Source organism: Lactuca virosa, chromosome 9 (assembly GCF_052849685.1).
Source record: "Lactuca virosa cultivar CGN04683 chromosome 9, Lactuca_virosa_CGN04683_v6, whole genome shotgun sequence".
NCBI lineage: Eukaryota > Viridiplantae > Streptophyta > Magnoliopsida > Asterales > Asteraceae > Lactuca > Lactuca virosa.
In genome coordinates this window covers 229,039,199-229,064,517 of record NC_136434.1, presented here as the reverse complement: position 1 = coordinate 229,064,517, position 25,319 = coordinate 229,039,199, and the positions used below count along the sequence as shown (strand labels likewise).

At 36.3% G+C, this 25,319-nt stretch overlaps 2 protein-coding genes and 1 pseudogene across 2 annotated transcripts; all 3 read left to right on the top strand.

Annotated features, from left to right (window-relative positions):
- The first annotated feature begins 5,885 nt into the window (after nucleotides 1-5,885).
- REV3 (recovery protein 3) lies at nucleotides 5,886-14,068 on the top strand. Its single transcript, XM_079069839.1, has 21 exons — nucleotides 5,886-6,196; nucleotides 6,629-6,711; nucleotides 6,901-6,958; nucleotides 7,069-7,118; nucleotides 7,199-7,311; nucleotides 7,551-7,593; nucleotides 7,934-8,002; nucleotides 8,107-8,259; nucleotides 8,357-8,513; nucleotides 8,597-8,688; nucleotides 8,791-9,703; nucleotides 9,792-10,016; nucleotides 10,108-10,376; nucleotides 10,448-10,590; nucleotides 10,789-11,362; nucleotides 11,440-11,586; nucleotides 11,668-11,943; nucleotides 12,037-12,144; nucleotides 12,238-12,443; nucleotides 12,521-13,457; nucleotides 13,771-14,068. Exons 1-21 carry the CDS (start codon nucleotides 6,085-6,087, stop codon nucleotides 13,942-13,944), a joined length of 4,902 nt encoding a protein of 1,633 aa, XP_078925965.1. The 5' UTR covers nucleotides 5,886-6,084; the 3' UTR covers nucleotides 13,945-14,068.
- A 272-nt stretch (nucleotides 14,069-14,340) lies between these two features.
- Nucleotides 14,341-15,477, top strand: LOC145135589 (CST complex subunit STN1-like; annotated as a pseudogene).
- An 8,382-nt stretch (nucleotides 15,478-23,859) lies between these two features.
- LOC145140381 (uncharacterized) lies at nucleotides 23,860-24,935 on the top strand. The gene is made up of 3 exons (XM_079073891.1): nucleotides 23,860-24,103; nucleotides 24,409-24,653; nucleotides 24,720-24,935. The coding sequence occupies exons 1-3, from the start codon at nucleotides 23,860-23,862 to the stop codon at nucleotides 24,933-24,935; spliced, it is 705 nt and encodes a 234-aa protein (XP_078930017.1).
- Nucleotides 24,936-25,319: the final 384 nt, after the last annotated feature.

Here is a 25,319-nt window from a genome sequence, read left to right as displayed (position 1 = left end):
TGTAGATTGTCAAATGGAGTTAGACATAACAATAATATTTATGCAATATTCATGAGCACTTAGAAATGAAGATTTAAGTATTGGATAAACCCACGCTCAGAGAATTACTTCATGGATTATATCACGATTAATTATGAAACGATAATATCTTATGATCTTGAAACTAAGATATATGAGTTGTAATTTGCAAGTCGGTTGTATGTACGTTGGTAACGCGTGAAAGCATCAGTAACTTGATGTTATAAAATGTATTGTCATGCATGATTTGATGAGTAAAGGATGCAAGAATATGAGTCAAAGTTTATTCGTTCATTTTTCCCTAACGAGAAAAGGGATATCTTTGGGCCCTCGATGATTTGGTGTTGACTTATAGTGTTGGGCCCAGCCAGGACTAAATCGATGTGTTCAATCAGAAGTCCTATGTCATCACAAATCAGAAATTGGGAAACAAAGTCTTGGAAAATGAGATTGATTCTATTCCATGTCTCATGTTTGAATGACATCTTGAAGAATTGAGGATTATATGATCACTTATCTTAGGACGCGTAGCTGACTGGGTCGGAGTTCGACAACGGCTTTTGGAAGCTAAAATTTGATGATCAATTCATAAGTTGTATTGGCAGTTATAGTTACATACTTATCCAAGTGGGAGACTGTTGGATTAAGTGTCTAAGTCCATAACTATAATTGGTATATACCTGAATTGATAGTAGCACAGTCCTTTTGGGTTGCCCTAAAACCTAACAATTGGACATGATGACTTTTAGAAAGAGAGGTTAATTTGTTACTTGATTAATAAATTGAAATAAGAAGTTTTTTAATATATTATGAAAATAATATGTTAATTAGAAAAGTTATTATTTAATTAATAATTAATCAGAGATTAATTGGAATTGATTTCGGGATTAAAAGAATTAACTAAAAGTGCATGGTCTAAAGTGCAATTGTTCAGTAGTTGAACAAAAGGCTCCAGAACCTTCCACATGGGTGGTGGACAGTTTTAAGGGGATATTCTAGGCTTTCTAAAATATCCCATGTGGATAATAAGGAAGTAGATAAATACTAAATTTGGATTATTAATTAAACATTCAAATTAGGGTTATCTAGGGTTTCCTATTCCCACTATAAAAGGACCCCCAGGCCTTTGATTTTTGGCCACTCCATTCCTTAGAGAGATAGTCTAAAATCCTACCTCCCATCCCCTCTCTATATATTCTTCCTTCTTGTGAGCTTGGGTGTGATTCCATTGGAGGCACAACATTTGTGGTGCTAACTTTCAAGAGATCTACAAGTGAAGAATCATTGTTATTTACTACAATAACAATTAAGGTATGTAATCCTAAACCCTAATTTGTGTTTTTCGAAAATTATTCTAGGGTTCTTAGGGTTTATTCTTTGATGTTCTTAGTTATAGGTTCAATAGAGAAATCATAGATCCCATTTAGGTTGCATGCAGACTTAAGGTTTTTAAGTTTATTTGTTTAAATCCTTTCAGTTACGCCCTCCGAAAGTTAGGAGGATTATGGTGTAGTCTAGTACGCTGGGGGTACCTGGAGTACGTGGAGCGTACTAGGCTAGATGATCGCGAGTGCTTAACCTAGTACATTAGGCATACTAGGAGTACGATGGGTGTACGCAATCAGGTGTCAAACCCTAATTTTGAGGTTTTGAGCCCTATTTAAGCTCCTTAACTCCCCAACCCTTTCCATTCCCAGCCTCCGCCCCTTCAACGTCCTCCTTAAAACCCTAACCATAGTTTGAGCCTTGTGAGCAAAATAAGGTGTTTTGAGTGCCTTTAAAGGAAGAAGAAGGTGGTGATTGTGCTTAGAAGCTTGAAGCAACCTTGGAGGTGCATTTCCAGGTGTATAAGAGGGTGTTAAGTCATAAAAATATGATCTTGGCCTTGTTCTTCTATTAATGCATGTGGTACGAAGCTTAGAATATTATGATAAGTTAGGGTTTTGGATTGGACCCTTTGTAGCCATGCAACATCATAAAGTTGCAAAATTTTATGATTTAGAGCATCATTTAGACTTAGATCTGAGCTCTGGACAAAAGGTCTTAAGGGATAAAGTGCTTAATGGAAATGTTGGAGCCAGCTCACGTACGTTGGGTGTAAGTTGCGTATAATGGGCGTACTAGACCTGAACCAAATACATTGGGCGTAAGTTAAGTACGCATGGTGTACTTAACCAGCCTTGGACTTTGACTTTTGTTGACTTCCGTATACCGTTGAATTTTTTTACCTAGTTTGACTTTAGGTCTAACTTGAGGGTTTTGACTGGTGATTAAAATTTTACCTGGTTCTAGTGTTAGTGGATCCGTGGGAGCAAGCAATGTAGCAGAGAGCGTATCACAATGTTTCTCGGGTTTCTTCATTTCAAGTGAGTTTTGCCTCATTGTACCCGTGGTTCGAAGGCACCAATGTCGGCCCACTAGTTTTGGTTATCTATTAGTAGAGGGATGCCTTAGGGACTGTATATAGTCATGTAGGATAGACTGATGACTCTTGATCTAGGCTTTCTTGCCTGTTCCTTTTTTGGTTGTGGCTCTAGAGTAGGATCACCTGTTCGGGTGTCTATCTCACCTCTGAGTATATATGGTTATGCATTCGTTGGGTTGTTGGTATTTAGTATGTTGTTATGCTGTAGTGATCTGTTAGATCTGTATCCTGGTATTGAGTATGTTGCTATGCTAAAGTGATCTGTTAGAATTGTATCCTGGTATTAAGTATGTTGCTATGTTGATCTGTTAGATATGTATGTCTACCTATACTTGTTGGTTATCATCTAGTGGAGTGCCCTAGGGGATATATGTAGTCATGTAGGATAGCCTGAGAACTATTGATCTAGGTTTTCTTGACTGTTCCTTGTTTGGTTGTGTCTCTAGAGTGGGATCATATGTTCATGTGGCTATCTCACCTATGGTTATTTATGGTTACGCATTTCATGGAGGTTAGCTGGTAGCGGGACAACATGCTGTGAGAGGACTAGTAGGCGGTAGTGAGTTGTATGATTGATATTTGTATGTATTATGTGCCTACTTGATCCTTGATTGTTTATATGTCGACATATGATGGTAGTGGGTTAAGGCGGTCCTGTTTTGTGCTGTAGGCCAAGATACCCCATGTGGGCCGACTGTAAGACGAAGGCATGGAGGCTCACGAGAGCGGTTAGGTTGAGGCGGTAGGCCAACAAATCCCGGGTGTTCCAGCCCGGTGGCTGATTGGACCCGTTGCATGTTGACATTCCAGTCCGATGACTGATGGGGCCTGGACAGTCCAACTGAGAGGTTGTGGGCCGTTATGCATGCTTGTGTGTTTATCGTATGGGGTATTTTGGGGGAAAGTCACTAAGTTTCGTACTTACCTAGTTGTTTTTGTTTTAAGTATCATCGGTTATCATGAGAAGGAGAAAGCGTGACTGTACACATTCATCAACAACAATGAAGATTCCACGCTTTAATATTACTCTGATTTTCAATAAATGTATTTGGAATAAATGGTTTCCTTCATAATGGATTTATAATTGGAAAGATTTACTTTAGTAAAATAAAAACGGGACGTTACAGAAAGATAGCAAAAAATGGCAAAACAACAAAGAATCTGACGAGCATATCGATAGTGGTTCAAAACACTAAAGAACATCTGAATCCGATCACACTACATCTGATGCTCGTGTTGTTTTAGACCTCAACAATGATGAACCCGTTCAAGTTTCACTACCTTCCCGACCAATAGGAAGAGACAAAAACAAAACGGAAAGACAAAGGCAAAATGTCGAATTTGGATGAGTTGAAAGTAATGGGGGCCAATATGAAGGTTATAAAAGATAGAATGAACACAATTTTGCAACTTGCTTCTGAAAGAGAGCTTCAGAAACAAATAGATAGTGACATGAGAATACTAACGATGGGCACATCGCAGATGACCGGAGAGGAGCTTGAAATTGCTTTGGCGATGAAAGTTGATCTCAAAAAACGTTATGCTAATAGGTCTTGAGATTTCTAGTTTTTTTTTTTTTTTTTTTTTTTTTTTTTTTTTTTTAAATCGGTTTATGTGTGCTTTTTTTTTTTTAAGTTTGTAGGTTTAAGTTTTCTAATTTTTTTTCCTAAGTTTTAAGGATTTTTTTTAATGTCATGTTATGTTTATTTTTTAACTAATGCAATGTAATGGTTTTTAATTTTAAATAATGAAATGTTATGATTTTATTAAAATTATAATTTTTATATAGATTAAATTGATAAAAAATAAAGTGCGACACCACTCCTCGTATCATATGTGGAATTGAATCACTTTCTCTTGTTTGTTTAAGGCTAACAATAGAGAAATAAGAGAAAATGTTAATTCTCTTTCCACCCGTTGAATTCTCTTTATTTTGTAGAGAAACTAGTTTATAACCCGTGAGAACCACGATTATAAAATTAATTAAACTTTCATATTAAAAAATCAAAATTATTAATCAATTATTTTAAATAAATTATTACTTAAGAGATATTTTTTTAGTCATATAAAATTATAAACGTTGATTCAAATAAATACGTGAAGTTATATCACTTTATAATATGTATTAATTTAATTTTATTTTTTAATATAATGTTATTAATTTAATATAATTAGAGTGAAAAAATTTGAAATGAGAATCAATTATTAATTTAATGTAATTAGAACAAAAATTTAAATTTTGAAATTGATAATTAATGGGTTGACAAGTGACATGATAGATGACATATAATATTAATGAGAAGTTCTAATAATATGACACTTGTTACTTGATTAAAAAAGGCGGAGAGATGGAAAAAAAGGAGGGGTCTTTTCTTTTCTCATATTTCACCGGTTACCTGATTACACACACACACACACACACATATATATATATATATATATATATATATATATATATATATATATATATATATATATATATATGACGATTTTAACTACTTTCTTCTCTAGTTGAAGCATCTACTATAGTTTCTTCTTTGATAAATGTAATTTTTTCTCCAATTAAAAGGTAATATCTTCCCACCTGTCGTCTCAAACCGAATTTAAAAGGAAAAAAACTTACGAAAGTGATGATACTTAAGACTTGCTATACATATTCAAGAATTCAACTATATTATGGATTTTAATCACGCTCCCACCTCTGTTGGAAATCAAAACAACAACCCAGTTGACAAAATTCTTTCAATTTTGCATCGACAATGCTAAGTTTTTACTGCAATACTACCGTTGTAGATGAAACACACAAACTGTTTGTTAAAATGCTCTAAAGAAGTTATATGTCTTGGAACACTTAAATGTACTTTAATTCATGGTGTGTCAAAATGATGTTTTCAGCTTAAATAGTTGTGACATTTGAGCAGTTGCAACTCCATATGTGAGATCCCAAGATTAACTCTTAATTTATCTTACACAACTAGACGTGGTGTTGAATCATTGCTTTAGGACGATGTGAGAAGTTTGTGATTAATACTCTATCATTTGAATTATGATATTCTTTCTGCGTTATTTGATTATAAAAGGATGATGTGAGAAGAATTTTTTTGATGAAAATAAAGGTTGTGGTTTATAGCTTTTGTAGCTTTTCACATACCTTTATGTGTTTGCACATAACAAAAATATAATCTAAAATGGTTAATTAACATTTTTCTTTGAAATGAACCTAAAATGCAATGTTGGTTATTTTTAACATATAATTTATTTTTTAATTTAAACCTATAACTAAAATGACATACTGGTAAAAAATGAGGAGAAATATAAAAATATATGACATATTCGTATGTAAATCGTGATAATATTACTGTAAAAACTGTTTGAAAAGCATAAAAATTATAAGGAAATCATTTCCATTTCATTGTTTGTTACGAGAATAGGTGGTACCATGGCCTCGTGCATTTATGAATCCTCCATAGGAGGTTTTAAATTACACCCGCCAAATAAACCCTTGTCGGTTTTCTCAGTCAAATCCCCAATTCTATGTTCAAACCCTAATCTTTCTTGTATTCTCAATCGGATGGACTGAACAACAGAGAGGATCGTGTTGTATATAATTGCCCCAATTTTCACGAAGTTCAGAGAAATCAATGGAAGACTCCCAGTCGAATTTGAAGATTTTCAGCGTTCGGATAGTATCAATTGATTACTACATGTCTCCTCCAATTCCAGGCCTTGATCTCTGTTACAGTAGCTTTCAAGGTATCTATGCTCATGAACTATATTCTATTTATCTCATCTTGAGTCATAACTTTTCTACACTCTCACAAGTGTCTCCGTTTACCATGGTACTATGCGCTATCGTTTTAGAAATGTGATGCGGCTATTTGTACTTAATCGATTCATCAACACAAAGTTTTGAAGTTTTTGAATTCCTCTAAAGAGATGCATGCACTTTGCATTTGTACCACATAAATTACTCCCAACACAACACACAAAGCCTTTATTTTAAATAACTCCAAATGAATGTTCAAGTATTAAAGCTGAAGATATGATAATTGAAATGGCTTGTTTACACCATAAAAGTACACCAACTGTACAATATAAAATAGTGAGGGTCTATCTCTGCTTCTCAAAGAAAGTTTTTTTGCAAATGTATATTTGTTTCTGTTGCTTATATTTCTCAATGGACAGGTGGGAAGGTGAATGAGATTCCTGTGATTAGAGTATATGGGTCAACTCCAGCTGGTCAGAAGACATGTTTGCATATTCATCGAGTAAGTTTCTCATATTAATCTTTTAAAAACATGGGAGTTTATGAGAAAATGCAACTTGGTAGGTACTTATGGTTGACAATGTAGAATCAAGTTACATTTTTTTATTACATAGTGCTGTTATTATTTGATTGCTATTTGTCAAATAGCTATTGAGTATGATGAGTATGAAGTATCTTGATTATGATGCAGGCTTTACCATATCTATATGTTCCTTGTTCGGATATAGTTCATCAACCAGACCAAGAAGGTATTACACATATTCTTAATGGCATTGTTGTCATCAAATTCTTTCTCAATTGCTAATAAAGGAGTTATATATAATCATCTTTTTGTTCATTGTTGGCTTATATTGATCAGGTGATGTGTGTGCACGAATGATATCTCTTGCTCTTGAGAGGGCACTGAAGGTAATTTTTTTTTCTTCCTGAAAAATGTGTATTTGCAGGATCTCATGTTAACTATAGGTATGATTCTTCAACTGTTACAGCTTAAAGCTAGTGCTGGATCAAAACGTCAACATGTGCATGATTGCAGTCTTGTTCGTGCAAGAAGGTTATATGGTTATGATGCATCAGAGCAACTATACGCCAAGCTTTACCTGTATCCAAATCGCTTTAACCTGTTGTTAAATTCACATGTGTATGATTTGTTTCATGTGGTGTTTATATGTTCTACACTGGGATATCATCATTCTCTTTGTAAATAACTAAACATCTGTCTTTACCAGTTTGCCCCAATTTTCAAAATCTGAATATTTTAATCATCTCCATTCATTTTCTGAAGTGTTTATATTTATACTACTTTGAGTTATGCTATTAGCTCCTTGACAGAGGTTACAGATATCATCCACAGGATGTCTCTCGAGCAGCAAATCTTCTTTTGGTAAATATTTGAAACTTCTATATATTTGACATTTGTTCTTCACATGAACCTTGTGTCCTATGCTCTAATTTTTGTTTGATTTTTCTTATTGATGCTTTGGTCTATTATATGTCTTACACACATATAATGTCACTCCTTAAAGATTTGGTTTCATATTTGTTGGTAAAGGGTGATTGTGATCCTTTATTATGCAAATATACCAGACTAGCAGTGTCCCACTATACTACTTTCATAGTCTGAAGCATCAAGTCTTATAATATCATTCTTGGGAAAAGATAAACATTAAATTAACTTTATGTTAATTTATTAATCAATCCACTAATGGCATCCTATTTCTCAGGGGGGTTCAGTTCTTGAAAAGAGTTTGCAGCCCATTGAATCACATATTCCATTTCTTCTCCAGTTCTTGGTAAACACACTTTTGCTATTAAATCATTAATTTTCTTGTTTGTTGTATAAAAATATAACCTCCACTAATGTTTGTTTACCTTTTTCTTAATTCACATTTTCAAGATTGATTACAACTTGCAAGGAATGGGACACCTACATTTATCAAAGATGAAATTCCGTAATCCAGTGCCACATGTTTTCACTAAAAGGAAGGCGACTTATTATCCACAACATAAACAACATGTAGATAACTCCTCTATGGCTTCTATCTCTCAGGTAATAGTTATTAAGGTGCATAAGTTAATGGCTTTTGGACATGAACATGAACATGAACATGATGGTATTTGTCTATACTTATGTGGGGACATGTCAGGCAGGTTTAAGTAGTGATGTTAGTTCAGAATCACCAATCTGGCTTTCATCCACTATTCCTGACACTTGGATTTGGCATTCTTCTACTCAAGACCTTGAAAATGATCTTGCTAAACGTCAAAGTGTCTGTGAACTTGAAGGAGATGCTGGAATTGATGGTTAGTTTGTGTTTTGGAGTCTTTTACAATGTTTTATGGATACAGGGTACTTACTGAGTTTATGTTAATTTGATATTTGACAGATATCCTTAACCAGAAAAGTAAACTGTACTCATCACTTTCACAAACCCTTTCAGATGTTAGAATGGTTCAGTCACTCATACCAATTTGGGAGGTCTTCTTCTGTTCTTCAATCTTATTGACATGCTCTTATTTCCACTAAACCATAAGTTTTTAAATTTGACTTTCTTCTTCTTCTTCTTCTTCATTGTTTTAGGAATTTGAGAGGACTGGAATGCATATGGAAACCATATCATCTGACCCTGGAAAACCTAGCCCACATGATGTTTTAAATATTCTGTCAAATAAAGTTGAGCTTGAAAACAAGCTATTGGAATTGTGTGAAGTGGAAGATTCTTTACCTTGTACTCCAGTTGAGACTGAAAGAATGAATTCACAGTGTATAAGATCTCCAGTTGCAGATGCAGAGGCTTTGAGGCTTCTAGATTGGTTAGCATCTTCTCAAGCTGCAGAAGATATAAACTCTGATGATGAACTTAGACGAGAGACAATCTTAAGTCCATTAATGCCTTCAACAACAATCAATGAGGTTATTGAAAAAGCTGATATGGAATTCACAAATGCATCCCAACAAGAGTGTCAAGATATTCTTGATTCTGTTCAAGATTCTTCTCCTCAATCACCAACAAAGAAAGAGATTCCTCAAGTGGATAATATATCTAAGATAGAGAAAAAATCCATAAAAGAACGAGTAAAAATCGATTCTTGTTCAAGCTTCAGAAGGAAAGATAGAAGAAAACGATCCTTATGGAGCACTTTGCCTTTTTCTATGCCTAAGAACACGAATGATAGTGAATTTGGTACAGAAACTTGTCCAGATTCAGAAAAAGGTTTATCAAAGGCAGGAAGTATGATTGTTGGATGCTCAGTGAGGGATTTGATGAGGAGAAAACGTTTTCATCGGGGTGAAACTTCAAAAGTTGAAAATTTTCATGATGTAAAGATTACACCAGACAACAATTCCATTTTTACCCCTGAAGAAAGGAGTAGTGATCAGCAAGAAACCGGTCCTCCTCCTAGTTCCAACTCAAGGTGTTGTTCTGATGATGATTCACAAGCTGTTCATGTGAAGGACATGAATTTTGAAGCTTCTGCTTCTCAAGAATGTGGTAAACCTTCCCTTATATCTTTTTTTTTTTTTAATATATCTTTCTCTACCAGTTTCCTCATAACTGTTTCTTGCAATTTATATTGTAGTTGAGGATACAGACATTGATGACTCACCTCCTCCACCTTCCATTAATGGGGACTATCAAGAAGCTACACATACTGAACCTAAAATAGAAGACTCCATTCCTAATAAAGAACAAGCCATGGGTGCTCCTATTCACTATCATAACAATGGTTCCTCTTTCTACATGTTGACACCTGTCTTTTCACCTCCATCAATAGATGATGTTAATACATGGTTGCTTCATGAAGGTATTGTTACACCACTACACCTACACCCAACTTTTGATGAAAATTTACAAATTGTTCAGAAAATGTACTGATCTTGGCTCTTTCATGTTAGATGTTGTTAGAAAGAATACAAATGCATTAACAGAAGAATCTTCATCACCAAAGGGTAAAGTCTCTTTAATGGATTCACAAGAGTTTTCTGCTGACATGTGTAATGACAACAAAACTAATTTGGATCATGGGAAAAATACTTCACAATCACAAGATATCTCTCAGATATCAGGTCCAGAAGGGAAAAACCTGACTCCTTTGAGTCAATCAGGCTTTAAGGATCCTGCAAGTGTTGGTGCAGGACAACAGTTGACTATGTTTAGCATTGAGGTTCTCTTGATTTCTCTTTCATATTACTGTTCTTTGGTTAAATATAAGACTAATGCAACACTTGTTAACAGGTTCAAGCTGAATCTAGGGGAGACTTGAGACCTGACCCTAGATTTGATGCTGTGAATTTCATAGTAATTGTTATTCAAGAAGACGATGAATCCTTAATCAATAGTTATGTTCTCTTACGAAGTGAGACCACATCTGTTACAAGGTGCATCATTTTTAATTTTTGTAGATTCCAATTTGCTTAGAATTAATTCCATTATCAGTAAAAAGAAAAAGAATCAATGATCAACGTTTGTTTAACATAAACGCGTTTTTTTCACTTCATAAGCATTGAAATCCATTTTGCTAGAATAATTATAAATAGACTTTTCAAATTCTGACTTAGAATTATTATACTTCACAGAAATCTAGATGCTATAACTGGTTGCAAGCTGTTGGTTTCCACCCAAGAGAAGCAATTATTCAACAATTTCATGGAAATCATAAATAATCATGATCCAGATATACTAATAGGGTGGGAGATTCAAGGTGGTTCATTAGGGTTCTTAGCTGAAAGAGCTGCATATCTTGGAATTGGATTACTTAATAAAATATCTCGCACACCATCTCATCCCATTTCAAATCCAGATAAATCAACAATGACGGATTTGCCCCCTGAAGCAATAAATTCCGACATTGACCCTCCAAATGATGCAATTATTGAGGATGAATGGGGGCGAACTCATGCAAGTGGGGTCCATGTCGGGGGTAGAATCGTCCTTAATCTTTGGCGGCTAGTCCGCAGTGAGGTTAAGCTTAATATGTACACAGCTGAAGCAGTAGCAGAAGCAGTTCTCAGAAGAAAAATTCCATTTATTTATTTCAAGACATTGACAAAATGGTTTTCTAGTGGTCCTGGAAAAGCAAGATACCGATGCATAGAATATGTTTTGGAAAGGGCAAAATTGAACTTTCAAGTCATGAATCAACTCGATATGGTATGCTTTCTTATTTTTTGAATCTAGATTCTGTTTTTAAATAGGATAAAAGTTCATACATCTTTTTTCCTATGCAGATAAACAGAACATCAGAGCTTGCTCGTGTATTTGGTATTGATTTCTTTTCTGTTCTTTCAAGAGGTTCTCAATATCGTGTTGAATCTATGTTACTTAGATTAGCACATACACAAAATTATCTTGCAATTTCTCCTGGAAGCCAACAGGTTTACTTTTATCTTAAATCTTAATTTATCAGTATCAATTTATAATTAGTTTAATTACTAAGGTAATTTGTTGTCATCTAGGTTGCAAATCAACCTGCAATGGAATGTTTGCCACTTGTTATGGAGCCAGAGTCTGGATTCTATTCAGATCCAGTTATTGTTCTAGATTTTCAGTCTCTATATCCATCAATGGTGATTGCTTATAATCTCTGCTTCTGTACATGCCTTGGTAAAGTTACACCTTCAAAGCCAAATACACTTGGTGTTACTTCATATACACCAGACCCAAATGTTCTTCGTGGATTAATGCATGAAATTCTTCTTACTCCAAATGGTGTAATGTATGTCCCCTCAAAGGTAAAAAACCATATTAAATTAACCCTAAAGATTTTGATTTAATTTTTATACAATGATATAATAGAAAGAAATAAAAATAATTTTCTATTTCAGATTCGTAAAGGCGTATTGCCTAGGTTACTTGATGAGATATTATCAACACGAATTATGGTTAAACAAGCAATGAAGAAACAATCTCCTTCAGAAAAAGTACTTCATCGGGTAAAATCGAACTATTATACTTTACTCTTTGTATTAATTAAGTTTATGAACAAAATATGATATGAAATAATGAAATCTTTTGATTGGTTTCAGATTTATAATGCAAGACAGCTGGCATTGAAGCTAATAGCAAACGTGACATACGGGTATACAGCAGCTGGTTTTAGTGGACGAATGCCTTGTGCTGAGCTGGCAGACAGTATTGTACAATGTGGCAGAAGAACACTAGAAGCTGCTATTTCACTAGTCAACACACATGACAAATGGAAAGCTAAAGTCATATATGGCGACACCGATAGGTAAAAAATAAGTTGTATTTTTTTTTGTGTTAATGTTGATAATTGATAATTGATATTTGATACATGTCTTTTTGCAGTATGTTTGTACTTGTTCCAGGGCGTTCTGTGAGTGAAGCTTTTGAAATTGGAAATGAGATTGCATCTGCTGTAACAAAGATGAACCCTAATCCAGTTGTATTGAAAATGGAGAAGGTGTATTACCCATGCTTTCTTCTTACTAAAAAGAGATATGTTGGTTACAGTTATGAGAAGCCTGATCAAGTCAAACCTTTCTTTGATGCTAAAGGAATTGAAACTGTTCGCAGAGATACATGTGAAGCTGTATCCAAAACCATGGAGTCTTCCTTAAAAAACTATTTTGAAAATCAAGATATTAGTAAAGTGAAATCATATTTGGTACGTCAATGGTCGCGTATTTTATCCGGAAGAATCTCAATCCAAGATTTCATTTTTGCAAAAGAAGTCCGATTAGGAACTTACAGCTCCTCCCGTATTTCCTCCCTTCCTCCAGCCGCCATTGTAGCCACCAAAGCCATAAAAGCCGACCCTCGAGCCGAGCCACGTTACGCGGAGCGGATCCCCTATGTGGTGGTCCACGGTGAACCCGGTGCACGATTATCCGACATGGTAGTCGACCCGTTAGATCTATTGTCACTCGATTCACCTTTCAGATTAAACGACTTGTATTACATCAACAAACAGATAATTCCAGCTTTACAGCGTGTGTTTGGGCTTATAGGCGTGGATTTAAACCAATGGTTTTTGGACATGCCACGGGTGGTTAGGGAATTTGGTGGGAAAAACCAGGGGTATAATTATAATGGTCCCAATTCTCATAGGACTAGAATTGATTATTATTATTTGTCCAAACATTGTATTATGTGTGGGGAGTTGGTTCAGGCGTCGTCTGTATCGCCTTTATGCGGTAAATGTGTAAGAAACGAAAGTGCTGTTGCGGTTGCGGTGACCGGAAGGACATCCAAGATGGAAAGAGAGATGCAACACCTTGCTGCGGTAAGTATTTGGAAATGCAACGTTTGTCTCAGATCTTGTACTGTGTTTGAACTGTATTACAGTGATTGTTTTGTCTTTGTCCCACCTAGAAAGGTGGAATAGAATAAGACAAAACATGATGTGACAAAAGTTGCAATTTTTGTCTCATCCAAAAAAGGTGGGACACGACATTAGACATGCCAGCTTTTTGTATCATTCAAAAAGTTGGGACTGGACAGGACATGATATGACAGAAAGCCTTGTAATTAGATTGGGATTCAGTGGGACAATCCAAAAAAACGGTGTGATTAATAAGTGGTTGATGTTATGTTAGATATGTCGGGAGTGTGGAGGTGGGGATTGGATTATAGAAAGTGGAGTGAAATGCACGTCACTTGCATGCTCCGTCTTTTATGAAAGGCGAAAGCTACAAAAAGAGTTGAGATCCCTCTCGAGTGTTGCCACTGAATTAGGGTTTTATCCTAAATGTGTGGCAGAGTGGTTCTAGATCCCTTTATGCCCTTGTATTTAATATTACATGTGTTAATAATTTGAATTAATAGTTTATATGTTCATAGACAATGTTGCATATTTGGATAAATAGTTAGTATATAACATGTACATTGACGGGATACTGTCTTTTATTTAGTTTTTTTTAATCTTTTTATTGTCATTGTAAAATATAAACATTATAATAGGAATATCAATTTCTGAGTACATAATTTTTTTTTTCAGTTCATGTATGTAAGACATATACGGTGATATTGATGGCAAGCTGTTTCCCATTGAGGTCCATGTATTGTAAAACTCCATTTCGTAATGGAATGAGTTATGTTCCGTTATAGTTAATATTGGTATTTGGATGTTTTTAAGACACTTATTGTTTATCTAGAGAATTTATTCAGAAGGAACAACCGAAAAATGCAAAATTCTTATTTATAAAAAAATGCTCTGACTATTCTTATTTACAAGTTCAAGAATTTCAATTCTTTTTAAAGGTCACTCTTATCGACTCACTTAATTATACTAAAACGTAGTTAATTTTATGATGCGAACACTAATTTTGATGAGCATGTTTATGAATTTAAGCTTTGTTGCTGCCAGCAAACCTGTGTCCTATCCATAAATCAAAAGTTCAGACGACAGATTGTTAGGCTTCATCGTCGAGCCCTCGCATGGAAGATCTGCACAACACTCACGTAAAGCTGCTGGCTTCGATTTCCTATCACTAACGCCGTCGTCTTCACAACCCAACGCCGTCTTCCGTAGAGGCACCCTCCTTCTTTCTCGGGCCGAAACCCTAGGCGTTGTTACTAGCCGAGAGCACAAACCCGACATATTCCTTAGATTCACCATCGATGATGGCACCGGGTGCATCCCCTGTGTTCTTTGGCTCAACCAACTCACCTCCCCCTATCATTCCCGCCGTAGCCCACCAGATGTTCGATTAATTGCTGAATCCGCTCGCAATTTCGCAACCCTAATCCAAATTGGGGTTTCAGCTCGAGTGCGAGGCAAGGTTACGATTTACAGAGGTAAACTCCAACTTACTGTTTCTGATGTTTTTGTTGAAAGAGACCCGAATGCTGAGACTCTCCATTGGTTACAATGTGATCGTTTGGCTCGAAAATGCTACGATATTGTACCCCTTTCACTACCACCCATTACAAGAAAAGCTAATGATTGAGTTTATGCCATTAACTAAATCAGAAATCCCTTGTCTTGACTCTCGAGTGTGTGATTATAGGAGGGTAATTCACTTTTAGAAACGCAATCCAAATGCTCCTTAATTTGATGGATACAGTTATTGATGACTCGCCACCTCCACCTTTCATCGATGGGGATTATTAAGAAGCTAGACATACCTGAGTTTAAAATTGAAGGGTAGATTTTTCAAAGTGTGAATGCTTTAAGAATAAAACAAAAATTATAATGTAGTAATAGATAGTATATTGCTATTTCTTGCATGTATCCGTTTTCATATATCAGGAATGTTTGCTTGTTTGCTTCAAAATAATAGTTTTTTTTTTCTTTTTTTTAATAGTGAGTCATGATAACTAATTTTTCACTCCAATATTGTTTTAGCATTTACTATCAACATCAAGGATTGTGCTACATAATTAGGGTTTTATCCTAAATGTGTAGCCGAGTGGTTCTAGATCCATTTCACCCGTATATTTAGTGTTACAACTTTTATATATATATATATATATATATATATATATATATATATATATATATATATATATATATATATATATATATATTAGGGATGAGCATTAGAACCGACGGAACCGGAACCGGACCGGAACCGAACCGGAACCGGAATTGGTAATAGGTCCGGTTACCGGTTCTCCATTTTTATGAAAACCGGTCCCGGTTCTAAAAACCGGAACCGGTTTGACAACTTTTTCATTTTTTAAAATGTGCATAACTCGTTCATATGAAGTCGAAATTATTTGATTTTTTTTCCAACATGTAATTTGGAGTTTGTAATTCATTTTTGACGGTACAAACATATGTTTTGGTTAGATATTGAATCAGACACATGCCCCGAAAGAAAGCATATCGATGTTGCGTTTTTTTTATTTCAGCATTATTTTTTGTTTTTTTGAATATGTCCCATTTTGTAAATGTGTATAACTCATTCATATGACGTCGGAATTACTTAATTTTTTTTCCAGCATGTAATTTGGTGTTTGTAGTTCATTTTAGACTATAAAAACACATATTTTGCTTAGATATTGAATCAGTTATAGACCCCGGAAGACAACATATCAATGCTGCGTTTTTTCTGTTTCAGCATTTTTTATTTTTTTGGAATCTGTCCCCGCTTTTAAAATGCGCATAACTCACTCATATGAAGTCAGAATTACTTGATTCTTTTTTCTTCATGTAATTTAGTGTTTGTACTTCAATTTAGAATGTAAAAAGTCATAATTTGGTTAAATATTGAATCATTTACAAGCTCCAGAAGATAACATATAATCTATAGTATTTCAACCGGTTCTACTTTGAAAAATAACCGAAAAACCGGGACCGGAACCGGAACCGGAACCGGCGGTCCGGTTCCCGGTTCTTATAATATAGGAATACCGGAGTAAGATTCTAGACAATTGTTCATGAATATTCATTTTTTTTATGTATAATATGTGTTTGGTGATTTTGTATAATATTTTTTTTTATAAAATCAACCGCATGAAATTTTAAAATCTACAAAAAACAATAAATTCATAAACTTAAATTTGTTTTAAATAATAGTACAATGTTCAAATGGACTTTGCCCTCGTACCCCAAAAAATTTCTGTCAGTCGTTTACGATATGACATGACCCATGGACCGTTTTTATCTTCTATAAAATACGATTTCTTGGCGATCAACATCTCTAGGAACCAACACAAAAACACCCCACAATCCCTTCTACTATCAATCTGTTGTTGTACGTTTGGAGCCTTTTTAAGGGTCATGTTGAAACTCTAAACTGGGTTGCACCCCAATAGTTGATACCCACTAGCAGTTTGTGGATGCGGGCTCGCATACCTTTAAACCAATCATCATCTTTTAAACAATAGCTGCTCTTTCAACGACTATCATATATAGCCATTTTGAATGTCTTCATATCTAAAACACCTAAAAAACTAGTGAGAACTCGGTATGTTGATTGGGATGTAAAGCTACACAAAAGGTTGGAATTAATTAATCACCAAATAACATTATATTATAAATTACTATTACTTAGGTAATGTAATCCAAACACAATTATACTGCATCACAGTCTGCCCGAGCTGGGTAAACGGATCTGCCAGCGATGTCACTCCAGTCAAATGCATCGGTGTTGAAAGCTGACAACACAACCGTCCACCGAGCATCATCTCGTCTATGCTCTATCATCAATAAGATCCACGTGTATCCCTTTGTTGCTTACAACATACCCTAGGAAGTGTACCTCTCTAATCCAAAAGTCGCATTTAGAGAATTTTGCGTACAACTTTTCCTTTCTTAGTAGTTCCAAGATCACTTTCAGATGTTGACCGTGTTCCCCCTTGGTTCGTGAATAGATTAAGATGTCGTCGATGAACACAATTACAAACTTATCTAAGTATGGTTTGCATACACGGTTCATGAGGTCCATGAATACCGCTGGAACATTGGTCAATCCGAAGGGCATAACTAGAAACTCGTAGTGGCCGTATCGAGTTCTAAATGCAGTTTTCAGAACATCTTCTTCCAGTACCTTCAGTTGATGATACTCAGATCTTAGATCTATCTTTGAGTAGTAGTTGGATCCTTGAAGTTGATCAAACAGGTCATCTATTCCGGGGAGTGGATAACGATTCTTGATTGTTAGTTTGTTCAATTACCGATAGTCGATACACATCCTGAATAACCCATCTTTATTCTTGACAAATAAGACCGACGCTCCCCAAAATGAGAAGCTTGGTCTAATAAAACCCTTGTCGAGAAGTTCATGTAGTTGATTTGAAAGCTCTTGCATTTCTGAAGGAGCCAATCTCTAGGGAGATTTCGCTACTGGAGCTGTTTCTGGAACTAAATCAATTCGGAACTCGACGTTGCGGCTCGACGGCAATCCAGGTAAATCTTCGGGAAATACATCAGTGTAGTCACATACATGGGGTATGTCCTTGATTTCTTTTGTCTTGCTCTTCTTATCTATTACATGCGCCAAAAAAGGCATAACACCTCTTGTATAGATATTTTTGAGCCTTAGTGCAAGAAATAAGCTTTAAGTTTTGACCCGATTTGTCACCGTAAATAATCATGGTCTCCCCGTTAGGTAAAGTTAGTCGTACAACCTTTTCAAAACACAAAATTTCAGCATGGTGAAGAGACAACCAATCCATACCGATGATAATATCAAAGCTTTCGATTCGCATAGGCATTATTAGATTGACCGGGAATGCATGATCGTTCAGAGTTAAGACACAGTTACGTAAGATTTAAGTGGTTCTTTCTATCTGACCGTTTGCTACTTCTACTTCATATGCTACATTTAACTTACTAGAGTCATGATCTAATAGTTGTTTAAATGATGGAGTTATGAAACTTCTATCAACACCAGAGTCAAATAGAATTGTAGCATATAAATTATTGATGAGGAACGTACTGGTAACCACCGAGGGATCTTGTATAGCATCCTTGTTTCCAATCATAAAAGCCCGACCACGAGCAATTCCAACACCTTTCCTTAGCTTTGGGCAGTTTCGCTTGTAGCCCTTTCTCTCCGCATTCATAACAAGTTCCTCCTCCACCTGACCCCGATCTGGTACCCCTATCCTGAATTGTTGCATAAAGTGTTGTGGTGCGACAAAAGTTTGCAGTATGACCTTTTTTGTTGCATGTGACATAATGGAAACATTCCCCAACGTGGTGTCGGTTGCATTTTGTACATAATGGCTTACTTCCAATGTAACTCTTTTGTGGAGTCGGAGCCAGGGCTGGTGTTATAGCACACACCTTTTCAACCTGATGCTTTTTCTGCTGACCTTGGTTTCCTTCATTGAACTTTTGCTTGTGGTGATTGTTGTTGACTTTTGGAATCTCGATTCTTGTCACCATTGATCATTGCTCGATTTCATTTTTGGTTAATTGTAGAGCTAGGCGCTTAGCACTGAGGTATGTGGTAGGTCTTGACGAAAGTACCATCCCTTTTATCTTTGGTGCTAGCCGCCACACGTAGCGCTCCACTTTCTTGCTTTCTGGGTTCACCATGCTAGGGTAGAGAAGTGCAAGATCATTAAACCTTGTGGTGTAGCCTTTGACATCGAACCCTTTCATTTTCAGGTTCCATAGTTCATGTTCCAATGCTTGTACTTCATCTCGTGGAAAATACTCTTCTATTAAGAGTGCTTTCATGTTTTCCAAGGACATTGAGTTAGCCACTGAGACGCCTAAAGTCTTCACATGATCAGTCCACCATGTCAAGGCTCCATCCATAAATGTGCATGCGACATAACGCACCTTGCTGCTGTCAGTGCAGTAGCAGATATTGAAAACAACTTCAACTTTCTCAATCCACCGAGTTAATCCCACAACACCTTCATTCCCACAGAAGTTCCTTGGCTTGCAATTTGTGAAATCCTTATAGGAACAATTTCTTCTAGGCTCCTCTGGTTGTGAATGAAGTGTGCTTCCAAGTTCATTTCCTAGTCCGTTTACCTCCACGAGTGGCCTTCCATCGTCTAAACTTCTTGCAGTTGCCATTGCGATTGTAATTCATTCCGATACTAGTTGTTCAAGTTTTGTTGTGGTTTAAGGAAGACTTGACTCGGGAGGTGGTGACATTGGAGTGCTAGAAGTTGGGGTTTTAGTTGTTGGAGTCGCTACCGTTCTTGTTGTTGGTCGGCCTCTTTGGGTTTGTCTGGTAGTGGGTCCTACTTCTGGGTGTAACCTGGTGTTTCTTTTTGGAGGCATTTTTGATCTCCTATTTAGTAATAGAGGTTAAGTTTTCGATATTTAGTAATCATTCGTAATATTAGCGTTTAAACACATTATTTATTCAATAGTTTAGACAAGTTTAAACATATAAACATATTAGGCATCATTATATTAAACAATATTTTCCAATTACAGTTCGTCCTTACGGTGTACCAAAATGTAAGGACCTATAGCTAATGGTACATATTTTTATTTTTGTTATATACCACAACAACAAAGTTAACATATGCTTACATAACCTAACATATCCGAAAGTTTGTCACCAAAATTTGCAAGTTTCGCAAAAACTTGCCCCAATACTTTAATAAAAGCTCATAAATTTAGCCAGCGTATTGGACATATCATCATACTTTCCTTGTAGAATTTCGTGTTTCTCTACTAGTGCTTCGTGACTTTCTTCTAAGATTGCATGCCTCTCTTCTACTCCGTGTGTTATTGAATGGACGATTTGATTTTGAGTCTCCATACTAGTCATTCTCGAATTGCTATTCATCCAGTTAGTGGTGGTAGTTCATCATTTGATGGAGACTTTCTTGCGAGATCTCATATTGATCTATCTGTTTTCCCATCCATGCCATTTCTCCCTTCATTTGCACTGATTGTCCTTGCATGGTGCTCAATTTGTCGCTTACGTGCCATACTTGTCCTTGCAAGTGGGTGTTCCGCTCAAAGAGGGAAGATAGATCGTCAATGTTCATGGATGGTGGGGGTGCAACTCTTGATGATTGTCCTTGTGCAGCTCCTGATGCTTGTCCCTTCTCAAATCTTCTCGCAACCTGCCTTTCAGTTGCCTATTGGTTCCCTTGATTGCTTTCCCTAGAAGGTTGGTCCATCCCTTTTTGAGTGTGGGAGGACCTCTTTTTATACTTAATGGAACAGGTTTCCAGTCTGGAACTGAAATTATAGCAGTTTTCTGGGGCGACGAAATGAAAATCCAAGGAAAGAGCGGCTGGTAGTAGGTGGAGGTGAGGCGGATGATTCTGAGTCGGTTATCATTATCACTTCATTTTCATCATCATCATCCATATCTTCTTCAGGATCTTCCTTAGGTTCCTCCTCCATTTCTTATTTTGGACCCTCTTCTGGATCCTCTTCCGGCTCGATCTCATCGTATTGCATCGGTGCATGATCAGCTGGGTGAATTGGTTGGTACCCTGCCATATATTCTTAAAAGTAAGGATCTCCAGGCAACATTGGGTACATAGGTTCCTCCAATGGTGGCTGGATCATCATCCATAGCTCATTCATCTAAAAATAAAATATTAATATTAAAATTTTTAAATATATCGACTTTATATAAATATTTTATTTTATAATTCATTCGAGTCTTATTGACTGGTTTTATTTTTCTTAAATTGGATAACAGTTAACAATTATACATTAAACAGTACAAGACTTGAATAACATTACATGTCTTCATAGAATTTGAATACACGGATTACATTTATTCAAACTTCAAAAATGCAAGTTTACAAAACATGTTCAGCAAGACATAATTTAACAAAAACAAAAAGGCATGAAAATGTTACCCAACAATAAAAGATAGGTTATTCCAACTCGCAAAGTTTATCATCCAACTTCTATTTCCCTGAGAATACACGCAAGAATACGTCAACATTAACTGTTGGTGAGTTCTATAGGTTTTGACACTGTTTGTATTGTTTAAAAGATGATTTTTGTATAAAAGTCATTCATTATCAAATTGTACAAAAATGTTACTTTTATAATTTAGAGTGGTAAAAAAACAATGAGAAGTGTCATCGTGACCTAAGTGTAAATGTACTTGTAATCTCATACAAGTATGGATGTTGATTCATTTATGAAACATAAGTTGAAGTCAACATGATTTCGTATTGTATACTTTTATGTGTTTGTTTTATTTAAATTAAAACACTACACTTAATCCTGATCTGAGAGTAAATGTTTATAAAACGTAGAATGTTTAATTGAATAATTTGTGGAAAAACATAGTCAACAATGTTACTAATATGCATTGTGTGAGACCTAATATTTGTAACCCGATACAAATATTCATGTTAATATACTTATAATGATTAAGTAAATTTGTTGGAATCCTAAGTCGAGTAGGACTTGGAGACCAAGCAATAGCAACCTAGTTTTAAGGAAACTATGTTCAAGTCGGTTTCTAGTTTCCTAATTGTGATCTAATTACAAGTCGGTAGATTAGAATATATACATCTTGTTTTAGCCGTGTAGGGTAAGAGATTGTATTCAAAAAATTGAGTTTTGAGTTATTTTCTCAATTAATCAAAGAGTTATTTTGGTTATTTGTGTTTCTTGATTTTGAATTGGTATCAGAGCCTTGAAACAAGAAGCTGTGAGATCGGATTTTACCTGTTCACGAGTCAGGTCAACATGGCTGATGCAGGGGGAGACGGAGGACCTGCTCCGGTGAGTGTGAAGGAAATTGGATCAACCTCAGTTCAATGTCCCATGCTCAATTCCACAAATTACACAGTTTGGTCCCTGCGTATGAAGGTTGTGTTAAGAATTCATAAGGCATGGAGTGTAATAGACCCATGAACAGAAGAGAATGAAGAGAAAACTACGTGGCAATGAGGCTTTTGTATCAGGCAATCCCGGAATCCTTGATTATGCAGATCGGCGATGTGGAAACTGCAAAACAACTCTGGGAAGCAATCAAAACGAGACATGTAGGTGCAGATCGTGTAAAGGAGGCAAGGTTACCAACCTTGATGGCAGAATTCGACCCATTGAGGATGACCGACTCAGAATCGATCGACTCGTTTGCAGGGAAACTAGCTGGAATCACATCTAAAGCATCATCCCTTGGTGAATCGGTTGAAGAACACAAGATTGTCAAGAAATATCTAAAATCGGTACCGAGAAACTTCATCCATATTGACGCTTCCTTGGAACAAGTACTGGACTTGAAGACAATCGGCTTCGAGGATGTTGTGGGAAGACTTAAGGCATATGAGGAGAGGATTAGGGAGGACGAGATCAGTGGTGAGGATCAGATGAGGGCTCTGTTCGTCGACCATGGTGGAAGCTTGAATCAAAAGAATCATGGAGCGATGAAGGGCAAATGGAAAGGGGCTGGTGGATCGGGTGGGTATAATCAAAGAGACGGATCCGGATCTGGGTCAGCTGGATCAAAAAGTTCAAATGGGCCAAAATCCAATCACAACCCACACGGAAATAAATCCAATAATTCAACATAAGCCCAAGGTGGGGAGCCCAATTCTAATTCTGATCCGAACCGCAAGCCAAAAAAAGACCGGTCAAAAATTATTTGTTACCGGTACGATAAAACGGGCCACTTCGCGTCTTAATGGCCGGACCGAATTAAAAAATTACAAGAAAGTAATTTTGCCGAATATGACGATACCGATGAGACCGTATTTTTAAACGAAGAAAAGGTGATACCGTCTCGATACGACTCACAAGACAACAATGTGTGGTACTTGGATAACGGGGCAAGCAATCACATGACGGGAAATCGGTCATTTTTCTCCGAACTTGATGAGGGCATAACCGGGAGGGTTAAATTTGGAGATAATTCGTGTGTAAAAATCAAGGCAAGAGGGGTCAACAAAGGCTTATGACGGAGATTTACTACATACCAGATCTCAAGAACAATATTATTAGTCTCGGACAAGCAACCGAAGCCGGGTGTGATATTCGAATGAAAGACAACTACTTGACCATGCACGATGCCGATAATTGCTTATTAATGAAAGTACAAAGAACTCCAAATCGCCTTTATAAAATAAAATTACAAATTGGAGTTCCTATTTGCCTTCATTCAAGACTAAGTGAAGATACACGGCGATGACATGCGAGACTTGGGCACATCAATTTCGAGTCAATGAAAAGGATGTCCAAGAAAGGTTTAGTCAAAGGGTTACCAAAATTTGATCACGAGAATCAATTGTGTGAGTCTTGCTTGGTGGGCAAGCAAACAAGAAAGTCATTCCCGACTATGACAACATACAAAGCAAAACGACCATTAGAACTAGTTCACGGTGATTTATGCGGTCCGATCACGCCGGTAACCAAGGGTCAAAATCGGTATATTTTTACACTAATTGATGATTTTTCACGATTTATGTGGATTTATCTCATGAAAGAAAAGAGTGAGGCGTTTACACACTTCAAAAAATTCAAAGCTTTGGTGGAGAATGAAATTGGAAAGCCTTTGAAAGTGTTTAGAAGTGATCGAGGAGGTGAGTTTACTTCTCTCGAGTTTAATTCTTTTTGTGATCAAAACAGAGTCAAACGCCACCTTACCACCCCATACTCTCCACAACAAAACGAAATTGTGGAACGAAGAAATCGAACACTAATGGACATGACACGAAGTATAATGAAGGCAATGCATGTTCCAAACTACTTATGGGGAGAAGCGGTAAATCACTCTACAAATCTAATCAACCGCGTTTACACAAGAGTCCTTGGTGATACAACTGCATACGAAAAGTTGTACAAAAAAAACCGAATTTAGAAAATGTTCGTATATTTGGGTGTCTAGCACATGCAAAAGTTGAACCGGTTAATCTAAAGAAGTTGGATGCAAGATCAAGACCACTAGTGCATGTTGGTTTCGAACTGGGTACGAAAGCTTATCAGTTATTTAACCCGGTAACACAAAAAATAATCGTAAGCCGAGACGTTATTTTTGATGAAACCAAAGGGTGGGATTTGATTAAAGAAGCAGGAACCAACAATGAAGAACCGGGCGCATTCATAATACCATGGGACTATCCGAGAGACGAGGTGAACAATAACTGAGGAAACAATGTAAACAATGATCCAATTGAACTGACTGAATTGGATCATGAGATTGGAGACGGAGCTGAAGTACCAGACAATGAACAACCAATTCCGATAAATAATAATGTTCAACAAGGAGCTGCAATCCAAAGGCCCTCGAGAACAAGAGTACCTCCAAGACGATTTCAAGACTATGAGCTTGATCTTGATAATCTCGAAGAACTTTTTCTTACAACCAATGACGAGCCGGTATCTGTTGAAGAAGCGAAGAAAGAACCAGAGTGAGTCAAAGCCATGGATGCGGAAATTAATTCGATAAACAAAAATAATACTTGGACTCTCGTGAACAAACCTATAGGGGTGAAGCCAATTGGACTCAAGTGGGTGTTCAAATTGAACAAAAATGCAGATGACACCATTAATAAATACAAGGCAAGGTTGGTTGCTAAAGGTTACGTGCAACAACCCGGTATTGATTTTCAAGAAGTATTTGCCCCGGTAGCTCGAATCGAAACCATCCGATTTCTTATAGCCTTAGCTGTTACTCATGGGTGGGAGCTTCACCACTTAGATGTTAAAACGGCATTCTTACATGGAGAATTAAAGGAAACCGTTTACGTATCGCAACCAGAAGGCTATGTAAAGAAAGGCAACGAGCATAAAGTATAT